Here is a 27,150-nt window from a genome sequence, read left to right as displayed (position 1 = left end):
GCAGCAGGCCTGCTGCTTACCAAATTTGTCGAGCTTTTAGGAGCAGGAACGCCCTCCTAGACAGAACCTGTCCCGTGGCCCATCTTCGATTTACTGAAGGACAGGTGCGAGGCGGCCTGCCCCTGTGAGCCGTGGGAGCGTGGGGAGGTACTTCCCCTCCTCACTCAGTCTGCTCACGTGTAGAATGTCTGCCTCCGAGCAGCGTCGAGAAGTTCAAGGAGAGAGCCTGTAGAGCACTTAGGACTGGGCTGGGCACTGGTAAGTGCTCCATGAGGGTTGTGACTGTGGCTGCTGGGAGGGGGCCTGGGCTGGTGGCCAGGTAGAGAGGCTGGCGGGTGCTGGCCCCGCCCTCAGAAGTTTGCCGCCATTGTGTGCGGGATGGGCAGACCACCACACTCGAGACAGATGTTAGGGCAGATCCTGTGCCCGGCTTGGCAAGCCAGTAGGGCCAGACCGGGCCCCAGACATTTGTTCATCAGAGCACCTGGCTGGCTTTTTTTACCCCCCCTATTTCTCTCTGTCAGCTCCTTACAGAGCAATACATTAGTTAGGAGGCGTTTGACTCACTGTGATGGGAAACCTAACTCAAGAAGGCATGAAGCATTGAGGGGGTTTATCATCACGTAATAAGAAGTCCAGAGGCTGGGCAGCTCTGGGGCTGGTTACGCTCTGCAGGGAAGTCCTCAGGGACCTGGCTCCACTCCTGACCCGTGGTGGCTTCTGTGGCCCCAGGCAAAACCAGCGCCCTGCAGAAGAGAGAAGGACTTCTCTTTGTGTCTAAGAGTGAAGAGACTGGGTCACTTGCCCACCCCTGAACCAACCCGTGGCAAGGTCAGACTGGTCCCCCATGACTGTCTTAAGCTGTCAGGACTGACTCAAGTCATGTGCGGAAGGAGGCCTGCCAGAGCAGAGTCTGGGCTCCACCAGCAGGGGAGAGGGAGATGGTGGCTGTTGGCATGGCACGCAACAATGGCTACATCGTCCTTCCACCCTTTCCCCCAGTCGTCCTGTACTTCGCCCGTCCATTGGTCCAGCGGTCGGTGTGGGGGACTGACAGCAGGCTAGAGGTCCCCCTCAGGCCTCCATTCATGTCTGTCTTGGTCCTTTCCTCTCTGGCCGAGTGGGAAGCTCAAAGCCAACATCCTGGCAGCCCAAGCCTGCTGACCTTAAGACAACCCCCACTCAGGCCTCCCCAGGGCCAGGGCATCAGCTTCTGCCTGGAGACGCCTGGAACCACAGCCAGTTACCTCACCAAAACCCCAAACCCTTTATCTTGAAAGTGATTTCAGCTTCTAAGAAATCAGTCAGGACTAGGTTTAGCTTCATAATACGGAAAACGGTGATTCAGACGGGATAGTTTCCTTCTTTCTCCCATGTTATCAGGGAGCCAGGCTCCTCCTCGCCAATGCTCTGCCATCCTTGGCCATTGTCCTCCTGGTCTTAGGGTGGCTGCTGGACCTTCGGCCTTAAACGAGATGGTGAGGAAAGGCGCCCGCAGCACACTTGCAGAGGTTTCCTGGAAGCCACATGCAGCACTTCTATCTCACTGGCTAGAGCCGCAAGGGAGCCTGGGAGACGTCGTCTGTTGACCGATCACACTGCTGCCCCCCATACGGTTGGGATTCTGTTACAAGGCAGAGGGAGAGTATGGATCCCAGGGGAGCCACTGGCAGCGTCTGCCCCACGTATCTTCTTCCACTTTCCTTGGCCGACCCAGCCACTGTGGACGTTTTCCTGCCGTGCTCGGGATTTGACACAGACATTTCGAGAAAATGGACACGCCAGCACTTCAGTTTCCGGCTGTGGTGGAGCCACAGTTTACAAGTGGCTGGCTGGCTGCTAAGTCAGCCGGTGAGGTGAAGATTGCTTATGCTTCTTGCTGTCTTGGCTCTGTCTTCCTTTCCCGGAGGCGTCAGAGGTCAGGGTCTGGGAGGGCAGGGATAATATGTGTTTTCTCGGCAGGTGAGTAAAGGTGAGTTTTCCGAAAGTCCATTGTGCCTCTGAAGCACCCTCTGCTACCCTGGAGGCTTTGAGGCCTAGGGGTTTAGAGTTGGTCTCTGCAGAGACAGCCCTGGCTTTGGGCTGGCAGGGCGACCCTGGAGAAGTCAGCTAACTCCTCTTTTGGATGTCGGGGGTCCCAGTGTATCACCCTCCCAAGTGGCCAGTATAGACACCTGCAGCCAAATGGGGAATCACAGTATCAGCTCGTTTCGTGGAGGCTCAGTAACCCCTGCAAAGTACAGGGCCTATGTCAGTGGGATGCTTCTGGCTACAAGTGACCAAAATTCAACTGGCTCAAATGTAGGAATTTGTTATCTCACAGACAAGGAGGCTCAGAGGCAGGGCAGGCTCCAGGGAGGGTTAACGCAGCATCTTGACATTATCGAGGGCCTGGTCCCTTCTGCCTCCTCTCTTCCACCCCCAGCCATGGCCTCATCCTCAGGCTGGTAGTGAGAGGCCGACAGTGGTATATCTGGACCCAGCAACAGCTGGATGGAGAAGAGCGGCCATCTTTCTTCGTCATCTCTCTTAGAAGCAAGGAGACTTTTACAGCGGGCTGCCCCCATTTCAGTCAGGTTATGCTGCGTAACAAGCATCTGAAAATCTCAGTGACTTAAATCAGCAAAGGGTTATTTTGCAGCCGTGCTGCAGCTCCACTGCTGGCTCGCAGGGGACCTCTGAGAACCCAGGCCACCTGAGCAGCCACCACCTCCAAGTCACTTTCCTCACGGCTCATTGATGAGAACCAGTGACCCGGCACCCCCAGCCAATCTCAAGGGGCCAGAAAGTGCAGTCCTGCCGTGTGCGTGCCAGGTGGAGAGCCCGAAGTATTTCGTGGGAATCTTAGTGACTCACACCCTGTCCCGTCTTATTAGCCAGACTGTGTCATGTGTCTGTCCCTGAACCAACGCCGGGTGGGGAGAATGGTTTCTGTCGTGACTGGCTCTGAGCTGAGGTGGAATGGACATTGGGTGGGACCCACAGGATTCACTTCAGGGTGTGGAGAATGCAGCTGGGACATGAGGCCACAGGGAGAACCTTCTGCCGCTTCCTCCGTTAAATCTCAGCTCTGGCCTGTGGGTGTGCAGAGCCAGCCTCCAGGGCAGTCTATCTAGGAGATAACTGTTTCATGCACTCCACAACCCTGTGAGGTAGAAAACGTCATTACCCCATTTTCCAGGTGGGAAAACTGCAGCTCAAATTGACGACCCCTTGCCAGACCAGGGTCACACAGCTCATCAGGGCTGGCACGGGGGCCTGAGCCCAGATCTGCCTCATTGTGGAGCCTGAGCCCACAGCTTCTCGCATCAGCGCCTGCCTCCCGCAGAGAGACACAGCTCTGGCCCATCGGCCAGTTGTCCCAGCTCGCTTGTGTCAGGTGTCAGCCTCAGGGCGCATGCTGGGCACCCAGGATGTCATTCAGTCCTCAAGGAAGGGCCTCTTGTGACTGCCTCTGATGGCAAACTGAGGCTCAGGGCTAGAAAGGGCCTGTACCCAGCTGAACAAGAGGCTCACCCCATTTCACAGCCAAGAAACAGGACCCCAAGGAGCCTACAGGCAGGGCGGTGGGCCCAAGTGGCTCCCGCCCCTCCTTCCTTGAGGACTTGCCGTGCCCTGTGCTCTATGCCACCACCAGCTCCCTGGCATGCTTCCCAGGCGAGACTCACTCCTGATCCTCCGTTAATAGCACGTTTCCAGGCTTACTCATCTAGCCTTGCTTTCTCTGCCCTCCACGCAGAGTCTCCTGTGGACTTAAAACCCGCCAGTGAAGAAGCCACAGGCTCAGGTGGTTTTCAACACACTGGCCCTTCATCTTTCGCTTGCCTCCTCTTGCTCCCCTGCAGGTATGCGGCCGCCCCGCACCCACTGCTGTCTTTCGATCCCCACTTCGGCCATGATGGGACGTCCAGCGGCGACTCCTCCTCAGGTGGCCTGACCAGCCAGGAAAGCACCATGGAGCGCCAGAAGCCAGGTAGGGCCTCCCCGGGCCAGCCGTGCCTGCCGGCCTCGCCCTGCGGGACCTCTGACTTAACAGTCTGACAGGTGACACCTCTCCTCCTGTCAGTGAGGGATAAACACACACACAAGCTGTAGAGCCACACGTAGGATTAGAGAGGTCACCTGGGAGAGCAGCGGGGACAGTGAGCTGGTCCGTGTCCATGCCCACAGGGCATCAGCAGGTGGCGTCTGCCGGCGCTGTCAGTCAGGAGCTGGAGCACAGATGTGTGACACGGGGTGGTGACCACCAGGGGACATGGTTGAAAAGGACTAGAAGCAATGCTCTCGGGTGGGGGGAGAACCGACTGTGTTCGGAGGCTTGTCCTTACATAAACCCTTCTGTGTTGTGTTCTCAGTGTTAGGAAGAACAGCGTATGCTGAGAAAAGAGCCCCAATGGTGCGCGTCCAGTGTGATAATGTCACAAAGTGGACGCACCCATGTCCCACACCCAGCCTCCTGGAAGCTCCCATGCCCCTCCCAATCAGCACCCCAAAGGCCACCCCTCTGCTTCTCACAGCCAAACTTAGTGTTGCCTGGTTTTGAAGTTTATGGAATACAGGCTCCCACTGGATGTATTGTGTGTGTGTCTGGCTTCTGTTGCTCAACGTCACGTTCATGAGAGTCATCCTCGTGACAGCGTGTGGCAATGTGATTTCTGAGTAGTATTCCATTGTGTGAATGACCCACAGTTTATTACTCTATTCCAGTGTTGATGGGCATTTGGGTTGTTTCCAGTTTGAGGCTGCTTAGAATAGTGCTGTCAGGGAATATTCTGGCACATGTCTTCTGATGAACACATGCTCACGTTTCTGTAGGGTGTATACCTGGGAGAGGAATTGCTGGGCCGCATGTTTAACTTTGTAAGAGAGTGTGGAACCATTTCTCAAAGTGATGAGCCATTTCACACCCCCACCAGTGACACCCAAGCGTTCCACTTGCCTTGTATCCTCACCGGCCTTTTCATCCCAGCCCCTCTGGGGGGCACAGAGTGGTAGCACGTGGTGGTTTTAGTTTGCACTTTTCTGGTGCCTGATGAGATGAGCATCTTGTCCTCTATGCTCCTATATATGATTATTAATCATGGGCATGTACTACTTAGATGAATATTTTAAACATAATTTCACATACAAACTTGTAGCTCCTTTGAAGTTTGAGAACCACCACACGAAATGGGTGGGTTCGAAAGAAAGAAAATCAGTGGAGTGTCAGAGAGCATTGACATTGCAGGGGGAGATGGAGATGTCCACTTAGGGGACGTTCAAGAATTTCCAGGCAGCTTTGGGAGATGACCGTGTCGGCGTGTCACCAGCTCGCCAGGCACCGTGGGGTAGGGAAGAGGTTGCCTGGCCCAGGGTTAGCAGCTGGAGAAGTCCTCGGCGCCCCAGCCCCGTGGTTCCCTTAACCCAGGGAAAATGGTTGGCCTTCAGGCCAGCAGGTCCCCCTCCCCTCCCTTTGCCCCTTCCGCCACCCCGGGGGCCTGTGGACACGGTTTCTCCTCTCCTCAGCACGCTGGGTCTGCCTGGCACTGCCTGCAGTTCCGTGATCTCTGCTCCAAGACAGACAGATATGGATCTTTTTTTTCTCCACCCAGTTCAGAATAAGAGAAAAGTCCTGCTTGGAGACTTCATGAAAATGGGGAGGAAATTTGTCCAGCATTTATCACGGGCCCTAAATAAGGTGTCACAGAGACTCAGCATTGTCCTTCCCTTCTCCTGCCTTCTGTCCCCTGCAGCTGGGTGCCCATGTCACTTCCTTGGGACCTTGTTGTAAGTTGACTAACTCCCCCTTGTGCACACACAGACACACGCACACACATGGTCTGTTTGGAAATCATCATGAAGTCTAGAATGTATTCAAGACCCAGAAAAAGGGTAGTCTGGTGGGGGTTGGGAATCAGACACCATGACAGACACGGGCCTTGCCCAGCCCTGATCAGATGCTGATACTCACAGTCACAGCAGCCCAGGTTTGTGCGCTTGTTCAATTCCCTCTTATTTCCTCATCCCGGAACACGACAGAGTGGGCACTGGGGCTGCCCCGTTCTCGAGATGAGAAAGATGAGGCACAGGAAGGTGGTCATGTGTCCAGGGTCCCTGCTGGTGAGCATCATAATTGGGATTTGAACCAAGGCCTGTTGGGTTCTAGAACCCTCCTTGCCGCCTGCCACCTGCAGACACCACCCACAATCCCTCACCCACAGAGTCTGAGTATCTCCCAGGCCTCAGAGCACCAGGTTGGGAAGGTGGCCTGGAGTCTCCAGCTGCCCTGAATCTGACCCTGGCCGTGGTTTCAGCACACCCTCACAACCAAATCCATGTCTGTCACCCGCCCAGTGTGTTAAGGGTAAAGCAGAAGGGCCAGAAGGTCCCTGGGGGCCAGTCCAGAGGGCCAGTGAACGGCCCAGAATCAGGGCCTGCTAAGGGCAGAGCCAGGGACACTGGGGCAGCCAGGAGGGGAAGGAACCTGGCCCTTCATCCCTCTGTTCCTTCAGCATGTCACTGATGACACACGCAAGTCTGGGTGCTAGGGTGCAGGGTGAGCCAGACAGGCGTGTCCCCTGCCTTCTTGGAAGTGACAGTCTCTTAGGAGAGCTGGACAGTACACGGGGGCACGTGGTGGTAAAATAATCACCCGTAATGCTGAGTGTCGAGTGGAAACTAACACAGGCTGAGAAAGAGATTGACAGAGTTTGGGGGAATCTCTGAGCAAATCACATTTTAGGTGAGATTGGGAGGAGAACATTCCATGGAAGGGATCAGCTAGTCGAAGACCCTGAGATGGCAGTGAGTCTGGTGTTGGAGGAACAGTGAGGAAGGCCATGTGGCTGGAGAAGTGGGAGACAAGGTCGGGGAGGTGACAGTGACAGCGTGTGGTGAGGACTTTGTTCTTTGCTCAGAGTGGGATGCGAGCTATGAGGTTCACTTCTAAGTGGAGAGGGGATGGGATCTGACTCAAGTGCTCACAGGGTCACTCTGGCTACAGATTCTTGCCGGGTGGGGAGAGTGTGGGGGAGAGCTGGGTGGGTTCTGGATATGGTCATTTGGAGGTAGAGGTGACAGAATGTCCTGACACTTCTGGGTGGGTGGAGAGGGAGGAGTCATGGTGATACCGGGCTTTTGGCCTGAGCGCCTGAAAGGATGGAGCCATGTGGACTGAGCAGGAAAGACGGTGCGAGGTGGCGATTTGGGGGAAGATAGGGGTTGGCTTTGGCCGTGTTCAGTGGGAGGGGCCCCGTAGACCCCCCATGGGGTGTTGTGAGGCAGCCGGGTGTACGAGTCTGAAGTCGGGGAGGGGTCCAGGCCAGAGACAGAAATGAGGGAGGCGTTGGTGTTACAAGTGGTACTTAAGGTTGGGTGTGACTGCCGTGGGCTTGTCTCTCTGTGGACACGTGGCCTCCCAGCGGGGTCTGGCCACCTCCCAGGGGACCAGCACCTCCTGGGCCTGTGGGATGCTCCAAAGGGGAAAACTGACTCCAGAGGTAAAGTAGGTGGACGAAGCGGCCGGCCTCCCTGCTTTCTCGTATCCAGGGTTCCCGGAAGCCACACAGACAGTGACACCCTTGACTATGCCAGCCAGGCTGTTCCCGGTGGTGGCCCTGACTGCCGAGAGCAGGAACCTTCCTCAGCAGGCAGGATCATGGCCCAGAGCGCCCTAGGGCTGCACTGAGGCAGCCGTGTGTGGCTGTGACACAGGCTCTGCCAGGCCTGGCGGGAGTTCTGAGTCGGCCATGTGACCATATCAGTGACCTCAGGTCCCTCCTCTGCAGTGGACGTCCTAAGTGTCTCTCCAGGGTGGTTTGGGGCCCAGTGAGATCACACCTGCCCAGCCCTCAGCACAGGACCCAGTCTGTCGTTAGGGGAATGACGACAGCTGCTCGTCAAGGGCTTACTCTACGTTGTTGCCCGTGGTGTCACGTTGGGGAAGCACAGAGAGGGGGCAGGGGTCGCGAGCACAGGTCTGGCCCTTCCTCACTGGCTGACCTCGGACCAGTGTCTTAACTTCTGAGTCTCAATGTTCTCCTTCATCTGTTGGCGATGGTGCTGATACCCACCTCACGGTATTATTGGGAGGACACAGCAGGTTGACGCGTGCTGGCACAGAGCACGGGCTTCGTGATAATTATCACTATTATAAGTGTCTTAAATACAGCAGTGATCAAACGTGTGGGCTCTGGGGTAAGACCACCTGGGTTCAGATCCTCCATTAGTGCATTTGTAAGTTTAGTAGATATTAACCAGCCCTCCGTTGGGTGGTCCTTTTATTTTAAGGTCAGATGCTCAGGTCAGGCACCCTGACTAGCCTTGGGAGTCTAGACTAATTTATACCCACACCAGCCATTGCGATTTTAAACGCACTTCACCTTTGACCCAGCAATTCCACTTGTAGATCTCTGTCTCAGACGCAATCCCACACTTGCTCCGAGTTGCATTTAGAGGGAAGGCCAGTAAAACACTGTTGTAAAGGAAAAATTGAAAATAACCCAAATGTCTATCAGTAGAAAACTGGTTAAATAACATGTCCATTTACATGATGGAATACTGTGCAGCTATTTAAAATAAGATAACTGCACGTTCAGTTATGTGAGGGTGTATTATGAAGAAGTAAAGCGAAAAGCAAGTGTCAGTGTATTGGAAAGTGAAAAATCAAGTTTATTTTGATTCCATTTTCCTGTTTTAAAAAGTTATGCATATTTAATCAACAAAGGATTGCTACCTTGCATATATAAAGAGCCCTGTTCACCAATAATGTAAAACACAGTCAACCCCATAGAAAAATGGGTAATGGATATGAACAAGTAATTTACAAAACAGGAAATCCAGACGCCAGTAAGGGTGACAGTGTGCACAGCCTCCTTTGGGGCTGGCGATGGACGGGTGTGGAAAGGCGTTGATGAGTTGACCATGTGAAGCACTAGAGTGGTGCCTGGTACACTGAAAATGCTCAGTAAACATTCCCTTACTGAGTGTCTTATACCCAAGACAGAAGTGGATGGGGTCGTGGGCCTGTGTGAGCTGAGCAGACAAGCTGGCGGGGGAGTGGGACCATCAAAGATATCTAGGGCCAGATTCCTCAGGTGGACTCGGGCCAGGGCCTGCGTCACCTCTAACCGCTGGTGTGTCTCTCCTTTCTTCCTGCAGAGCCCCTGTGGCATGTGCCCGCCCAGGCCCGGCTCTCAGCCGTGGCTGGAAGCAGCGGCAGCAAGCACGCCTCCAGGCAGGATGCGGCAGGCAAAGATTCCCCCAACAGGCATTCCAAAGTGAGTCTGGGCCCCGCCCTGGGGAATCGGGACTGTCAGAGGTGGGTGTGGGCCTCTGAGCACCACGAATAAGCACATCCTCCCGCTTTGCCACCGTCCACGCCAGCAGAGGCGCCAAATGCTTGGTCTGGAGTTAGAACCAGCCAGGTGCACGTTCTGGCTGCAGCCCTCACCAGCTGCGTCGTCTTGGGCAAATCCCTTCACCACCTCAGGCCGCCCTTTCTCATTATTGCTTCTGTCATGGTAGGTGTCTCCTGCAGCACTGGCTGCTCTAACAAATATACATGGACTGGGTGGCTTATGAACCACAGAAACTTCTTTCTCACAGCTCTGGAGGCGGGAAAGTCCAGGCTCCAGGCCCAGGCAGATTCGGTGTGTGGTGAGAGCCTGCTTCCTGGTTCATAGACGGCCTTCTCGTGGGTCCTCACGTGGCTAAAGGGGTGAGGGAGCTCCCTGGGGTCTCTAAGGACACTGATCCCCTTCGTGAGGGCTCCACCCTATGACCAGTCGCCTCCCAAAGGCCCCACCTCCAATCACATTTGAATTTAGAATTCAACCTGTGAATTTGGAGAACACATTCAGTCAGCCTGTGGCAGTAGGTTAATTGCTACAGCAGACAGTCCCCACATCTCTGTCCTCACACAATAGAAGTTACTTCCCTCTCGTATGACAATACAGGACGGGTATTCAGGGAGCAGCTTTCCACCTGGTGATTCCGGAACCCAGGCTCCCTCCGTCTTGGGGCTCCGCTGTCCCTCAGGCCTGGAGCCTCTGCTGGGTCCCTGCCTCTTTCCAGCAGATGGGGGTGGGAGGGAGAGGATCACGTGGGATGTGTTGGTAGCCCAGGCCTGGAAATGGCATAAGTCGCTTCCGCGTACACTGCATTGGCCAAGACTCCATCGTGAGGCCACACCAAAGTGCGAGGGAAACTGGGAAACGCAGTCCCGGTGCACCCAGGAGGGGGAGAGAGTTGGCGAGCGCTTGACACTCTTTGCATCCAGTGGGTGTTTGATGAGCTCTTACAACGCGAATGGCGTTGGGACCACAGTGATGAAGGGGATAGCCAAGCCCCTGTGCTCACAGAGCTGACATCCCAGTGGGGGCAACAAACAGCAAGCAGATAAACAGATGCATTATATAACACTGAGAACTGGTCCTCGCTGGGAAAGAAAAACAATCACAGTTAAGGGAAAAGAGAGAGTGTCAAGCTCTGCTGCTCTGGGATAGGGTGGTCCGAGAAGGCCTCTGAGGAGGTGACCTGGAAGCCAAAACCTTGTATGAAGTAAGGGGCAATCCATGAAAATACGTGGGGGAACAGCATTGCCGGCACAGGAAGCAGCAGGTGCAAAGGCCCTGAGGTGGGAGTGTGCCTGGCGTGCTCAGAGAACAGCGAGGAGGCCAGAGTGGCTGGAGCAGAGTGATGGAGAGGGAGGGAGGAGATAAAGTTAGAGACCAGAACCCGTCGGCCGGGGTGAGGGCTCTGGCTTTTCCCCAGAGTGAGGTGGCGCCACAGGGGGGTTCTAAGCAGGGCAGGGACATGATCTGATGTGGGTGTTCACAGCCTCCCTCTGGCTGTGGGGAGCAAAGTGGGGGCTGGTGGGGCGGGGGAGACGGGACGGGAGCAGAGGGAGCAGAGGGGAGGCTGTGCCATGGTGCAGCAGTAGACAGGACCAGGGTGGAGCCGTAGAGGGAGGAGAAATGGCAGGTTCTGGTCTATTCTGAAGATGCAGGCAGCAGGATTTCCTATGGGGCTGGATATGAGAGTAGGAGTAGAGGGCGGGGTCCAGGGTGGCTCCCAGGCTCTGGGGTGAGGTGGCTGACAGGGTGGAGGCGCCGTTATTTGGGAGGGAAGGCCGGGAGCTCAATCGTAGACGTGGTGAGCTCGAGCTGTGGACAGCATGTCACATATGTAATGCCATGTCTCCCTCTGAGCAAACCCCGTGAGGCAGGGTTACCATCAGCTCCATTTCACAGATGTGGAAACTGAGGCACAAGGAGCTTCAGTCTCTTGCCCAAGGTCACACGGTCAGCCAGTGGGGGGCCAGAGCTGGAAGTCGTTGGCTCCAGGGTGCACACTCAGGCGGGGGGAGGCTGGGAGGGGAGGCCGGCCCCGCCTGGGTCCCAGGGTGGCACGCTCCTCTTCCTTTCCAGGGCGAGCCTCAGTACTCCAGTCATTCCAGCAGCAACACCCTCTCCAGCAACGCGTCCAGCAGCCACAGCGACGATCGCTGGTTTGACCCCCTGGACCCCCTGGAACCAGAGCAGGACCCCCTCTCCAAGGGCGGCTCTAGCGACAGCGGCATTGACACCGCCCTCTGCACCTCCAGCCCCAGCTGCATGTCGCTGGCCAAGACTCCCCGGCCGGCCAAGCCGCACAAGCCCCCCGGAAGTATGGGCCTCTGTGGGGGCGGGCGCGAGGCGGCCGGGCGGGCCCACCACGCAGACAGGCGGCGGGAGGTCTCGCCAGCCCCGGCGGTGGCTGGCCAGAGCAAGGGCTACCGGCCGAAGCTGTACTCCTCGGGCTCCAGCACTCCCACGGGCCTGGCTGGGGGCAGCCGCGACTCGCCCAGGCAGCCCAGGTAAGGCGCTGCACCTAGTCTGGGTCCTTTAGGGGGTCCCGACCACCTTCCACCTCCCCACAATCATGCTCACAAATGTGTGTGCTTGCACACTAGTTTGCTTACAGAGTTGGGTGGCTCATGGACCACCCCCTGCTGCCCATCCATCAGCCTCCAAGGACCACGGTAGAGGGAGAAAAATCCCTGGCTGGCTGTCTCATCTGTCTCTGGTTCACTCTGACGCTCTGTCTCTTTTTCCTTCTCTCTCTGCTGAGACCAGTGGTTTTTATGACTTCTACGGGGAGTCACAGACTGTTATCTGTTAGGAGTGCATTCGGCTAGAGGTCATGGGAAATCTGACCCACGGTGGCTTAAACAAATAGAGGTTTAACAGTCCCCTGATGAGAAATCCAGACAGAGCAGAGCCGACTGGTACAGCCGCTCAAGGAGGGCCTCAAGGCCTGGCACCCTGTGTCTTCCCACTGCACCATCCTTATCATGCTGCCTGCAGCTCCCTGGTCTCCAGATGGCTGGGTGCCCCTGGGGGTATGGGGCAGAGAACAGAGGGGAGGTGGCATCTCTGTAGCTACCTTTCTGTGGAGAAAGCAAATGCTTTCCCCCCATCAGGAGGCACCATCACATGGCCACCCGAGCTCCCAGGAAGTCTGGGAGATCACGGCTTAGCCTTCCAGCCTCCATAGTGAAGGGCAGGGTCTCCAAGCAGTGCGTGGAGGGCTGCTCAACACAGGTTGCCAGGCCCCCACCCAGAGTTTCTGATACACTGGGTCAGGGTGGGGCTTGAGAATACGCATTTTTACAACGTTCCCAGTAGATGCGGATGCTGCTGGTCCCGGGACCACGCTTTGAGAACCACTAGAGAGACAGGCAGGGGAGTGAGTGAGAAAGAACAGGTGTCGAGGAACCAGAACTTGGAGTCTGGACCGCATCCACTCTGAGAATCAGATGACAACGAGCCGCCTCCCAGAAAAATGCAGACAGAAAAATCATTCTGGATTCAGCCTCGGCCCGCTGACAGGTCCGTGGCCCCAGGCAGCGATTACTGTGCTGTGACCCCCGAGGCCACAGCCTCCCTCCCCTTCCCTGACCACCCTGAGCAGGGGCCAGCCGGCGTCCAGGCCCCCCAGCGGGGATCTCCATCTCCTTTGCTTCTCGAACTCACGGACTCTTTTCAACAGCTTCTTCGTTTATTAAGTTATCCATTTGTTTCACTCAGAATATTTCTCGAGGATTGTTATGTCCCAGACACGAGGCTGGGAGCTGAGGAGAAATAATGAGCACGTTCAGAGAGGCCCCAGCCCTCACCTCAGCCCGCTGTCCATTGATGGAGACAGACGAGAATCAGATCATCGCTGAGACAGATGTCAAAGACCACCCCCCAACCCCCCGCGTCCTGAGAAGGGCTTGCCGAACCCGGCAATGAGGGGAATGGAGTGGGAGAGGAGCCGCTACAGCAGAGGGCCCTGCGCGGAGTTCTCGTTTGCATGCAGACAATTGAGGCTAATTGCAAATCCTTCTAAGCTGCTTCCTGAAGTTTTCTCCTAGGCAACCAGGCGCTCTGGGGAATGCATTTCCCAAAATGGGGTGCTCGAGGTGGTTTGGGTGGGACGGGGAGGGAAATGTTTCATTTTAAATGGATATGTGTTGCTTTAATGAATATTAGGAAAAGGGTTATCCATCCCTCCCCTGATTGACAGATCCTGCCTTGGACAGGTGCAGGAACGTTAAATGAGTTGGTTTAAAGAAACACATTCATGGGAGATGAGAGTGTGGGCTCCAGCCCACCTGAGTTCAAGCCCTCCCCCTGTCTTGTCTTGGCTGTGTGGCCTTGAAGAAATGACTGAACCTCTCTGGGCCTCTGTTTCCTCATCCGTGAAATGGGGATACATCACATACCTCCCTCAGGGGGATGCGGTGAGGATTAAGCCAGCTGATGTGTAGAGCCCTTCCAACGGCCTGGCTGTGGAACTCAATTGAGGCCTGGCCGCCGTTAGAATCGCGCGGGGATGGTATAAAAAACATGAGGCCCTGCCTCAGACTCAGAATGTCTCCCCTGAGCCAGGCCTGTGACAGGCTGTGCTGGGGACATGGGGTGACAGGACAGCCCAGGCCTGCCCTCTCAGGGCTCCAAGTCCGGTGGGGGAGGCAGACCTGGCCGCAGGCAGTGACCGCACGGAGTGGTGAGGGCCGGGGTGAGGGAAGTGCCTGGGATGTGGGGGTGTGGGAGCCCCGAGGAGGGGCCTGACCCCGGTGTGGGAGGGGCTCTCCTGGAGGAGAGAGCCCGGGAGCTGGGGGCAGAGCGGTCCAGAGAGATGTGCACGTCCTGCCCCCTCGCTCCGTTGGTCCTCCCACGATCCTCCCATCTCAGCGGGCCCCAGCTCCCTGCCTGGTCGCCCAGCACCTGCTCGGGTCAGACCTGGGCCCAAGGGGCCCACGTGGGCCTCTGCCTGCTGCCGGCCTGACCGCCCCGCGTCTGCTGTCCTCCATCCATTCCCCTGGGCCTAGCTCGCTGACAGCCTGCTGCCCAGCCTCGGCCCCTCGAGGGCGGGCACAGTGCTCAAGAGCTGCCTGGGCTCTACGTCACAGCACTTTGTTATTTGTTAGCACAGCTCTTGGTGTTTATTCACACAGTGAGCGCCTACTGTATGCCCGGCCCTCTGCTGGGTGCTGCGGGCAGACGGGGTGCCAGGGGAGACGGCAAGCCAACAGTTACAAAAGTAAGGAATGAATGATGCTTGGGGAAAGCCCGCGAGGAGCCCCACTGGGGTCTGAGAGTGGATATGGTGCAGGGCTGGAGGGGGTGTCTAATCTAGCCTGGGGGCGAGGATAATTTCCTGTGCGGGGGGCATTGCTGCCAGGGATGAGAGAGATGAGGAGGAGGGAGCAGGTGAATAGATTTCAGGGGGCTGATGATATATTCTTGGTCTGGCATGTGGTTATATGTATGTTTTGTACACTTTGCTGCATATGGGCTATTTTACAGTTTAAAGAGAGAGAGAAGAGGAGGATGGAGGGTGGAGAGGATGTAGCTATGAGAAGGAGTAGCATGTGCAAAGGCCCTGAGGTGGGGAGCAGGGTGGGTGCCATCAGTCACTGAACACAGGCCCCTTGGCTCGCTAGGTCCATGTTGGCATGGGAGGTTGGGATGGCAGCAGGGGCCAGACCACACAAGGCCCTGTCAGCCCCATGATGGAGTTTGGATCTGATCCTCAGAGCCGCGGGCAGCAAGGAAAGGTTTCGGAGGAAAGGGTAACGGGGGCAGATTTATGTTTTGAGAGATGGTGCTGGGGGCCCGGGAGGCGAAATCTCAGGGGTGGGGCCGAGGCCGAGGTGTGCGTGAGAAGGAGGGGGCCTGGATGGGAGGACAGAGCAGCTGTGGGTGCGTCAGCGGGACGTGAAGAGGGAGGAGACTGGTCCAGGGCAGTGCCAGCGAGCTGTTTAAGAGGTGGGGCAACTGCTGAGTGTCAGGAGGCTGCATGGGGAGCGTTGAGAGTCTGGAGAGGAGAGCGGGGCCGGGCGGGCCTGGGAGGAATGTTGTTCTTACCTTCACTGCCCACCGGAGCACCCGTGTGCCGGGCAGTGGTTCAGACACGGCGACACAGCAGGGCACAGAGTCCCTGCCTTGTGGAGCTGACATGCTCCCGGAGAGAGAGTGAGGCAGGCAGACAGATGCTTGAGCAACCATGTAATGTTAACATGCCAGGTGGGGTTAAGGGCTGGGGAGAAAAACCGAACAGGGTGGAGGTCCAGGAAGGCTTCTGGGGGGAGGTGGTATTTTGTAGGAAGCAAGGGAACAGTCCAGGCAGAGGAAACAGCGAATGCCCAGCCACTGAGGGTGAGCTCCTTTGCAGTGCTCCGGAATTAGTCGTGTGGCCAAGGGGGTGGAGTGGCCAGGGCAAAGGGGAGAGTGGCAGGAGGTCAGGTTGGCAGGGTGGGCGGGAGTGACTGTGGTCAGGTGCTGGCGTTTGATCTGAAGGGCGTGGGAGCCACGGGAGGCTTTGGAGCACATCTTCTGACTTAACGTTTCTGAAAGCTCACTCTGGGCTACTCTGGGGAAGATGGACTGTCTCGGGGTGGGGGGAGTGAGTTTGCTGGCAGAGTCCGAGGGCTGCGGGAGAGGGGTGGGCCCACCGTGCCCACACAGGGAAACCCCTCCCCGCCCCTGGCGCTCCAGCTCCTGCATGGGAGCCACTGCAGCCTGTCGCAGCTTGTGCCCGCGATGACTTCAGTGCCTTCAGACTCTCCCCCAGACGCTCATCATGGGAGCCCGCTCCCGGGCACAGCGCCAGGCACCAGGCCTGCTGTGGGCACCGCCGTGGGCTGAGCGATCCCAGGCGGGCAGCCACCTGGCCCCTGCCCTCCTCCGAGCAGCACAAGCTCCAGAGCTTGCTGGGTTTCCAGAGCTTCCTGGGTTTCCAGAGCAATTCGTCAGAGCTGTTTGGGGCAATCAGAGGCTCCCTGCTGCACATGGAGCTGAGAGGCCGGGCATTCCCGAGCAGGCAGGAAGCATGTGGCCTGGCTTCCCGGGGCTGTGCTGGAGGTCTCGGGGATGCCCTTCTGGGGACACAGCCCCGAAAGGTAACGTGAGGGCCTTGGGGTCCACTGGTCGTCCCCCCCCCCCCCACCACCTGTGTTAGCCAGGAGGCTGTGGTCACACATGACAGGCCTGCTCGGAGAGTCACTGTAGCTCGGGCAGAGGAACTGAGGCCTCCTGGAACTCAGGGGAAGGAAGGAACACTGCAGAGATCTTGGGGACAGGGCGGGGGGCGGGGGGGGAAGCAAAACACAGGCCTTGACATGGAGATGTTCTAGAATGTTCGTGGAGCAGCTTCATGTGGCCGAAGCAGAGTGAGAGAGAGGGAGAGTGGGAGGAGCTGAGGGCAGAGGGGAGGGACCAGATGGTGTGGGGCTCGTGGGCCGCGGGGAGGACTCCGGCTCTTACCCTGATGCAGTGGAGCCAGCGAGTCCTGAGCAGAAGAGGGCCGTGGTCTGACTCAGGTGCTCACAGGCTCCCTCTGGCTGTGTTTTGGGGGGCAAGGGGGAAGGAGGAGGCCACTGACATGACAGAGGCGGGTGGTGGTTGGTGGAGGTGGTGAGCAGGGGTTGGATTCCACCTCAGTTTTGAGCCAGTGAGTCTTGACCCCTTGTCCTGTCTGCTTCCGCTCTCGGAAGACCTGCGCCTCTGCTCCCAGGCCACGGGGTGGAATGTGGCCGCTCCCGGCTCCTGCGCTGGAGCCTAATCCCAGCCATATGCAGGGACTGGTTTGACTCTCAAGCCTGTGCCGGGCACCAGGGAGAGAGGGTGAGCTTGGTCCAGCAGTCAAGGCCAAGTAGGGAGTTATTTAGTCTCTCTGGGCCTCAGTTTCCCCACTTGAGACATGGGAATGGTGGTAAAGCCTATCTCATGGGGTTGCTGGGGCGACTAAAGGAAGAGACATCTGTAGGATGCTGAGAGCAGGGCCGGGCTTGGTGCTGTCAGCACTGTCACCTGCTCCACCGTTCTTCCTCCTGGAGAGAGGGGTCTAGCTTCCATTGTGCCTGCGCCACCCGTCAGGCCCCCTTCAGAGCCCCCAGGGCTGGGCAGCCCAGAGCGTTACACGTGCCCACGCAGCTGTGTGATTTCTCCACCTGGCCTGTGGTTTTTCAGCTGTTTTCTAAGCCACAAACCCTTTACTCCAATAAAATCTTAAATGCTCCTCTAAGATACAACACGGAGAAATGCAGAGCCTTTCTGGGTGAGGGTGCAGTGGGAGCGCAGAACAGGATGCCCCACCCCCAGTCCTGCTGAGCCCGGAGATTTTAGCCCCCAGACACACCACCTCCCTTTGCAACTGCAGCTCGGGGAGCACCTCCCGGGGCCCGGCCTGTGCCAGCACTTTGCACATATGATCTGTGAGGCAGGCTGTTGCTGCCTCATGTCTCAGAGGAGGAAACAGACTCATTGAGGGGAAAGGACTCGAGCGGAGATAGCGGTGTGTCAGTTGGGTCGGGGGAGCAGCACGGACACCTGTCTCGCAGGGCTGGGTGGAGATGCACAGCACGTTCGAGGGACTAGTACTTTGTTGAGGCCCTGCTTCCGTTCCTGAGGCTCGTAGAGGCTGAAGATGGGGACCGTCATGAGAATGCTTTTGGCTGCAAGTAACAGAATATTCCAGCTCCATTGGTGAAAGCCTGTAATCTCACAGAACATGAAGTCCTGGGTTAAGAGGGCCCCAGGACTGGGTAATTTATTGACTCAAGGACCCAGGGTCTTCCCCTTTTTCTTGTTCTGCCCCCACTGGACTACAGGCTGCCTCCCCTCACAGTCTCAAAGTGGCTGTCATTCAACCAGATAGTATAGTGTCCAGTGGAAGAGGAGGTGATGTTTTCTGCCAGGGTTCTTTGATTTTTAGCAGACAGTCCGCATGCACACTCCGTGTCTCACAGGCCCACCCCAACCCAAGTAGCGTCAGCCAATCAGGATTTGCCCTGTGGCTGGGTGTGTGGTCACCTTCCTCAAACAAGGGCCAGTAAAATCAGCCTATATTCACAGAGTGTGGGGGGATTAGGATGATACCACAGTGCCTGCCACAGGCCTGGAGAAGGGCAAGCCCATCTGGAAAGAGGCAGTGGATGGACCTGGCTGGCAAACACAGACAAAGGATGTTCATCTTTGTTCCCTTCCTGTTTAAGATCATCTCTTGTTTTTTCAGCTCACAAAAGTTGAACATGCCTGTTGACAAGGTAGAGAAGTATGTACTGTGGAAAGTAAAAGTTAGGGTTAAAATTAATTGGGATATATTCATAGAGTGGACCCTCTGCAGCCATTGAAGACAGAGGGGCTTGTATGGACTGACATGGAGAGAGCTCCAGAACGTAACTGTTGAGGTGAAAGCCAGTGCAGAGCAAGCTCATGATGCGCTGCCGTTTAGTTTACAAAGAACAGTTGGGAGAGTACAGGCTCCCTCTCACACCCATGTGCTTGTGTATGCATGGGCTGTCTGTCAAGAAGAAAGGGTGGACCAAGGTTGCCTCGACGAGGGAGACTAAGTGTCAGATGGCACTTCCTTCTTACCCCGTGCCACTTATGTGGGTTTCATTTGACTTATTCTGTGTATGTCCCCCATCATTACTACCTCCAGAGATAATCTTTTAGTCTACACTCTCCCTGAGATTTTTCTCCAAATCTCTACCAGCCCAGTTCTTTCAAACTTTTTTTTTTTTTTTGTAAGGAAGATGAGCCCTGAGCTAACATCCATGCCAACCTTCCCCTTTTTGCTGAGGAAGACTGGCCCTGGGCTAACATCGTGCCCATCTTCCTCCACTTTATATGGGATGCTGCCACAGCATGGCTTGACAAGTGGTGCATTGGTGTGTGCCTGGGATCCGAACCCGGGCCGACAGCAGCGGAGCATGAGCACTTAACCACTACGCCACAGGGCCAGCCCCTCAAACATTTTTGACAATTACCCAAGACAGGAAAAGCATTTTACGTTACACCCAGTGTGGACATGCGGAATGAAATTTCACAGACTCACGTGATGTACCCTGACATTTTTTATCCTAGTCTATTTCTTTTTTTTCCCCTTAATAATGGTCAAGACCTACTGAATTGATTTCATGACCCACAGTTGGAAAACACTGTGCATCTCCTTTTTGTGAAAAAGACCAATAATCATACAACGTATAGACATTCAAAAGAAGAAAAAGAAGCGAGTCAAGCTTTGTGCCATGCCTTGTTTCCACTTACTGTAGCTCAGACATCTGTCCTCGTCCATAAACAGAAATCTACCTCATTCTTTGCACTAGCTGCATAGTTTTTGATCATACGGATATGCTTGGAATGATCTCTTAATCCCCTATTAAAAGACATTCCGGCCAGGGGCCGGCCCAGTGGTATAGCGATTAAGCTCGCACACTCCACTGTGGTGGCCCGGGGTTCACCAGTTCAGATCCCGGGCATGCACCAATGCACTGCTTGTCAAGCCATGCCGTGGTGGCATCCCATATAAAGCAGAGGAAGATGGGCATGGATGTTAGCCCAGGGCCAATCTTCCTTGGCAAAAAGAGGAGGATGGGCAACAGCTGTTAGCTCAGGGCTGATCTTCCTCACACACACAAAAAAAGTTAAAAAAAAAAAAAGGTTTTTGGGCCATTTCCAGCTTCTCTTAATTACACGCAGCACTGCAGTGACCATCCTTGTATGTGCCTACGTGGACTTGTGCAGGCTTTTTTGTGACGTGGATTTCAAGGAGGTCAGGTGTTAGACTGACAGTACTCATCCTTCAGTGCTCAGCTCAGACGCCATTGCCTCCTGACCACCCCAAAGTCCGCTCCTGGTGTAATGTGCTCCATGGCTCCCTGGACATCCCCCAACCAGTGCACATCCTTGGCCCTGTTAATAGATGTCGCTAAATTGTAGAAAGCATGTATGGTTGGAGGTTGCCTTTTTAATTTAGTCTGACAATCTCTGCCTTTTGATTGGGATGTTTAAACATTCACATTTAATGTAAATATGGAAAAGTGATTGGATTTACATTTGCCATTTTGCTGTTTGTTTCCTATATGTGTACTATCTTTCTTGCTCCTCTGTTCTTCCTTTATTGACTTCTTTTGTGTTGAATAAATGTATTTTAGTGTACTGTTTGGATTCCTCTTGATTTTTTTGACTTTTTTAGCTATTATAATATGCATCTTCTCAGTGTAATTCAGGTTAATACTAACTTAATTCCAATAAAACATAGAAACTTTTCTCCAGTATAACCCCATTCCCTTCCCCCTCGTTTGTGCTATTTTTGTTATATGTGTTACGTCCATCTGTGTTATAAACCCAACAATATGGTGTCATTATTATTGCCTTATACAATCTTATATCTCTAAGGAAGTTAGAGAAGAAATAAGAAAACATAAATCCAGAGTCCTTTATTCCAACCCACAAATTTACCATCTTGGATTCTTCATTCTCCATATGGATTCAGGTCACCATCTGAAGTCATTTCCTTTCGACCTCAGGACTTTTATTACTTCACGAGGCAGATGAGCTAGCAGTGAATTCGTTCAGTCTTTGTTTGTATGGAAACATCTTTACTTGCCTTCATTTGTGAAGGATAGTTTTGCTGGATATAGAATTCTCGGTTAACCGTTTTTTCTTTCAGCACTTTGAAAATATAATTCCGTTCCATTGTCTCAAACGAGAAGTCAGCAGTTGCTTGTATTGATGCTCTTCTGTATGTGACGAATCCTTTTTCTCTTGATGCTTTCAAGACTTTATGATCTTAGTCTTAGACTTTCACCTGTTTTTCTAGATTCGAATGTCTTGGTGTTTATCCTGCTTTGGATTTATTGAGCTTCTCAGATGTGTAGATTAATGTTTTTCACCAAATTTGGACGGTTTTCAGCCATTATTTCTTCAACCCTTTCTTCTGCTCCTTTCTCTGTGCTTCTGAAATTCATTGCACTTATGTTGGTTTGCATGGCACTGTCCCAAAGGTTCCGTGGTGGCAGAACTTCCTTGTTCATTGAGCTGGGCTGGAGAACGGGAAGAGGCTCAGGCCAAAACGCCACAGTTTCCTTTCCTCTGTTCAGCAGTGTTTGAAGCATAAATGTTTCTTCAATTGTTGTATGCCCTTGATCAGTTTCCAAAGTGCTGAAATGGTTTTTGTTTTGGTCAATTTTGTGCTTTTTGGAGAAAAGATTGCCAGTCCCCTCATTCAGCCATAGTCAAAAGTCCCACCCCTTCGTATCGCTAAGTTGACCTTCAAAAAGGATTTATTGACTTACACTCCAAGGGTATCAGTTTTCTTAGTAAATACCTCTTGCTTGAAATGGAATTGGAATTTTATTTAAAAATTTTGAACGTTGATTTGCCTCAGTGGGCTAAGCAGCTGGGTCCCTGAGAGTTGGGTCCTAGTTAACCGCACGAGGTTCCCTGCAGCATTAATTCCACAGGAACCCAGCATTTGGGATATTGAGCTGTGGTTTTGATTAGATCAGCTGGAATGGTGTCGGGTGTGTTGTAGGTACTCAAACAGTGTTTGAATGAAGAGACTACATGGCAAGATATATTTTAAGTAAAAAAAAAAAAAAAACCCCCACAAGTGCAGAACAATGTATTAACATGACCCTGGTTATATAAAAACGTAAGTCCTCCACCCACCCCTCAAAGGGTGCTGTTTCTCTGGTTGTACACACGTGTATATTTGCATGCGTAGGAAGGGGTTAAGAAGGAAGCAGAGCAAGCTGTAAACCATGGTTACCTCTAACCATGAGGGGGGCGGGACCCCCACCTTCAGCTGTGTGTGTTGTGCCCAGGAGACGGAATCTTGGGGTGCGTCCGCCCACGGCAGTGACTTTTCTAGATTCCCATAGAGGCACCAAACGTGCTAGAAGGGCATTCCTGGATGGGACTGGGGGCTGTGCGGGCAACTCCACCTTTTCTCCGTATAGGCTTCTGTACTGTTGGAATTTTCCATAGCAGGAATGTATTTGTGACTCGCTTGTGTGAATGGATTTTTTTCTTTCCCAAGAGTAAATTTAAACAGTTTGGTTTTGTGAAACGTGGAATGGATTCAATCGTTTATTTCTCTCGTTTTCCCTTTGCAGTGATATGAGCTCCAGGGCTGGCTATCCTGCTCAGGTTTACAAAACTGCCAGCGCAGAGACTCCCCGGCCCTCACAGCTGGCCCAGCCCAGCCCCTTCCAGCTCTCCGCCTCCGTCCCCAAGTCCTTCTTCTCCAAGCAGCCCGTGCGCAATAAGCACCCAATGGGGTGGAAGAGAACAGACGAGCCCCCGCCACGGCCACTCCCCTTCACTGACCCAAAGAAGTAAGTGCCTGGACACCTTGTGGGACGCTGCCGGAGCCGAGCCCAGGTGGGGAAGGGGGTGACACCTCTGTCACTCATTCAGCAGGACGCTGTGCCAGTCTACACACTGGGAATACAGCTGTGAACACGTGGACAGAGGTCCCTGCCCTCGGGGAGCCGGCATTCCAGCTAGGGAGACAGACAACAAATAGGCTAACTAAGAAAAGCAGGCAGTAGGTCAGATGGTGGCTAGCACTGTGCAGTATCTGGATGAAGAACATGCCCGGGCAGAGGGAATGACAGCTGCAAAGGTCCTAAGACAGGAGCGTGCTTGGTCTGTGGGAGGAAGGCCGGTGTGGCCGGGGCAGTGTGAGCACACGAAGTCAGAGAGGCAATGGGGACAGATCGTGGCGGGTCTTGTGGGCCACATGTAAGGGCTTTGGTGTCTGCTCGAAGGGAGATGGCTTCACGGGAGGGTGCGGAGCAGAGGAGGGACATGATCTAAAGGGGACGTTGACAGGGTCCCTGTGGCTGCGTGTGGGGCGTGGCCCGTGAGGACCAGCGAGGGGCTGCTGGGGTGGTCCGGGCTGGAGCGGGATGGAGGCCAAGGAAGGGGAGAAGAGGGCAGCTTCAGGGTAGGTTCTCAAATGGGAGCAGACGTGGTTTACTGGCAGGTTGGATGTGGAGTGAGAGCAAGAGTGAGGTTGAAGATGATTCCAGGGCTTGCAGCCTCCAGAGCAGATTTGCCTTGAGCTGAGGTGGGGGCCGAGAGAGGAGCAGGCTTGGAGGAGAGCTCCGGAGCGGGTAAGGAGTCTGGAGCTCGGGGAGAGGCCCGACTGGAGAGAGAGATTGGGGTGTCATCAGCATAAAGGCACGAGGCCAGAGGAGCTGACGGAGGCTGAGAGTATGGGGAGAGAGGAGGTGAGGTGGTACAGCTGGGCTTGAGACCCCTCGGTGGTCAGAGAGTCCGCGGAGGAGCCCGTGGCTGTGGGCCGTGAGCGCTCAGCTGGGCTGAGTCCAAGAACTGGGCGTCGGATTGAGCCTCGTGGAGGTGACTGGAGGGGCCAGGAGAGAAGGGAAGCAGTTGTATAAGCAGGTGTTTCAGGTGTTGGGCTGTAAATCGAAAGAGAGAGAAGCGGGCATGCAGTTAAGAGGCGGTCTTTGCTTTTTTAAGGTAGGTGACTACAGTATCCACCGTTTATTGAGTACTCACTGTGTGCCGGTCTCGGTTCTGAGTTCTTGCATGTGAATTAGTTCACTGAATCCTCAACAGCTCCAACAGAGGTGGACCTCTTATTTGCCCCATTTTACAGATGAGGCCCCTGAGGCCCAGGGTCACGCAACTGGTGAGGGATGGAGCTTGGATCAGAGCCTGGGAACCCCGGTCCAAGGCTCCTTCTCTGCTGGGTGTGAGAGGATCTCACCTCCTTCCTCCTGTTGTTTGTAATGTCATCTCTCATGACCTGGATGGGGCCATTCAAATGTGGGGGTGACACAGAGTTCATAAGGAGACAAACGGGGTCCTTGGAGATGTCAGCAGGCGAGCGTGCTGGAGTCACCCTGAGGATCCGCTTCACGCACCTCACTGACAGCCAGGGGCGTTCTGAAAACTAGGCTGTCGTCCTTCCCTCCCCCTGGTTAAAGCTTCCAGCGGCTCCCGGCTCCCAGGATTAACGAGGGAGGCTCACGTTTACCGAGCACGTGTTACGTACCAGGCCTGGTGTGCCCTGCGCTTCGCCCAAGCTCCCGTCCACCCTGCACGATCGCCCCCGCCCTTTGCCCGCGTGTCCGCCCGCGCCCCCTCATCCCTCCGCTGCAGCCGCACTGCAGGCCGCCCTCGGGGCCGTGGCAGTGGCTCTTCAACGCCTGGGGGGCTCCCCCAGATCTTCGGGCTGGCTCCAGACAGGCCTAGTCTGATGCCACCTCCTCAGGGGCCTTCCGTAGCCCCTGCCGTCATTCTGTCACTTCTCTGTTCCACTGCCCATCCCCCGCCCCCCGGGAAAGCAGGTGGCACTGTCTTGGTGACGAGACCCCAGTGGCCTGCCTGGCACTCTGGGTGCGCCGTCATGAGGGCATGAGCCGTGCATCTCGCTTCATTCCCACTGCAACCCCGTGGGGTACCGTAAGGCCCCACTTTCAGGGTGACCAGAGGCTCGGGCCCTAGTGACCCTGTCATGCTCCTCACGATGGTGGCTGCTCTGGCCGCGCTTCCCCCGCATGAGTGCTGTTCCCTCTGCCTGGGTCCCCCACCCGCGCCTGGCTCACTTCTGCCCCCCATGTTAGTTTGCCAGGGCTGTGCTAACACAGTACTCCAGGCGGCGGTCTTCACAACAGAAATGTATTGTCTCATGAGGGTGCGGAAGGTTAGAAGTCCCAGGTCAAGGTGTCGGGGTTGGTTCCTTCTGAGGGCCGTGGAGAACATGCTCCACGCCTCTGTTGATTCACTGGCAATCTGGGGGATTCCGTGGCTTGTAGATGCATCACCCTGATCTCTGCCTCCATCCTCACCTGGTGTCCTCCCTGTGTGCGTGTCTCTGTGTCCACGTTTCCCCTTTTCATGAGGGCACCTGTCACACTGGATCAGGGTCAACCCGGACTGCCTCGTCTTACCTTGATTACCTCTGTAAAGACCCTGTTTCCAAATAAGGTCACACTCTGAGACTCTCGAGGTTAGGGCTTCAATGTATCTTTTGGGGGGACCCATAATACCACCCCCAGGTCTCAGCACAGACATGCCTGCCTTGGAGAAGCCCTCCCAACCCCACTCCAGGCTCCTGCCCGCCGCGGACCTGTGCTTCTTCCCTTCCGTGGCACCTACCCCAGGGCAGATCAGAGGGGCATCTCCTGGTGACTTCCTTCCCCTCTGTCGCCCCCACTGGACTGAGAGTTCTGGGAGACCAGAGACACCCTGAGCCCCACTCAGGGCCCTATACGTAGTAGGTGCTCAGAAAATACACCCAAATACAGGACAACCCTAAACAACCACCCCCCTTCCCAATGATAAAATCCCAAGAAGCCTTTTCATGTGTGTGTGTTTGTGTAAACATATGTAAACTATAAAATATTTGGGGACGCAAATAAAGTAGTTTCATGGATTCTTATAATGTTTATTAATTTATAGATATATTTTTTAAATCACAGGCATAAGATAATATGCTAATTTAGAATGATTGCTTTTGTCCACACACTCCCATTTCACAAAGCTGTCTTATTCAAACTCTCCCCGAGCATTTTGGAAGTGGTGTCTCGTCTTTGTTACAGACACTTCTGAGTCACCTAACCTAGTTTTCCAGAAGATGTTGTCATCACTCCCAACTAAATTATTTGAGATTAAGCATGTGTTTTTTCATCTGTGTGTGGTGCTGTTGCTGAAATTTTATCCCAAGCCACAAGACCTTATTTGCATAACGTTTACCTGTATTGACTGATACCTGCTCTGCTGGGTATGTCATTCACCCTTTACCTGCATTCATTGATTTGCTCCTCACTCCTAAACAGTGAAGTCTAGGTATTGGGCATCCTGTTTCCCAGGTGAGAAAAATTGAGGTCCATCCAGGATGGTTAAGTCACCTGCCCGTATTCATTAAGTTAGTTAAGGTTAATCACTGCAAATGTGATTGTTGGTTTTCTAATTGTCCCCACAGGGTCACCGCGTATTATGAACTCATCCCCCGGGAGTAGTTACCAAATCTAACTTTTTTTTTTTTTTTTTGTGAGGAAGATCAGCCCTGAGCTAACATCCAATGCCAATCTTCCTCTTTTTTTTTTGCTGAGGAAGATTGGCCCTGGGCTAACATCCATGCCTATCTTCCTCTACTTTATATGGGACGCCGCCACAGCATGGCTTGACAAGCGGTGCGTCAGTGCATGCCTGGGATCTGAATCTGCAAACCCCAGGCTGCCAAAGCAGAGCATGCGCACTTAACCCCTGCACCACTGGGCCGGCCCCTCTAGTAACTTTCTTCCCTCCTTTTTCTGGTCAGGGACCTCTAATGCATCCCCCAGAGGAGGGGTAACGGCCAACATGGGGCTGCTCCGCTCAGGCTGTAGAGACCTGGCCCCATTGATCCTCTCGGCGACCCCACGAGAGGGATCCTGTTCTTATCCCCATTTCCAGATGAGGAAACTGAGGCACAGACAGAAGTACTTAGCCCGGGTCACCCACTAGAAGTGGTGGAGCCAGATTGATACCCAGCAAGATGACAAACACAACACCTCATCGTGTGAGAGACTCAGGACTCCATGCGAGGCGGTGCCTCGTGTTCTGAGGACTAATTTCTCGGAGGAAACAGTGTCCCCGTATTTGGGCGTGTGCTCTGTTTGTTGACGAGCAGATGGAGTGAGCTGGGGAAGGCTGGAGAATCCATATGCTGAGGGGACCGAGAGCATCTGCCACAGAGGGTCCCTCATACTCGGCCCTTCCACAGGCCCTGGCCAACGGTGGGGGCAGGCTGGCCTCTGCCTCAGGAGATCCCAGAAAGCCTTGTCTTGACCACTTTGTCCCAGGACTCTCAACTGATTGGCCTGCCTTCCCC

General features: G+C 54.7%; 1 protein-coding gene across 13 annotated transcripts in view; it reads left to right on the top strand.

Moving 5' to 3' along the window:
* The window catches only part of SIPA1L3 (signal induced proliferation associated 1 like 3), a 238,611-nt gene that overhangs the window by 188,412 nt on the left and 23,049 nt on the right, over positions 1–27,150 (top strand). For all 13 annotated transcript variants that reach the window (XM_087421818.1, XM_087421816.1, XM_087421811.1 and 10 more), the window contains 4 exons: positions 3,846–3,973; positions 9,139–9,257; positions 11,409–11,836; positions 22,415–22,636. In XM_087421818.1, the coding sequence (XP_087277944.1) occupies positions 3,846–3,973; positions 9,139–9,257; positions 11,409–11,836; positions 22,415–22,636 (897 nt within the window). The remainder of the gene's footprint in view (positions 1–3,845; positions 3,974–9,138; positions 9,258–11,408; positions 11,837–22,414; positions 22,637–27,150) is intronic.

Source organism: Ceratotherium simum, chromosome 33 (assembly GCF_057802395.1).
Source record: "Ceratotherium simum simum isolate JZ-2026a chromosome 33, ASM5780239v1, whole genome shotgun sequence".
Taxonomy (NCBI): domain Eukaryota; kingdom Metazoa; phylum Chordata; class Mammalia; order Perissodactyla; family Rhinocerotidae; genus Ceratotherium; species Ceratotherium simum.
This window is presented reverse-complemented; position numbering and strand designations above follow the sequence as displayed.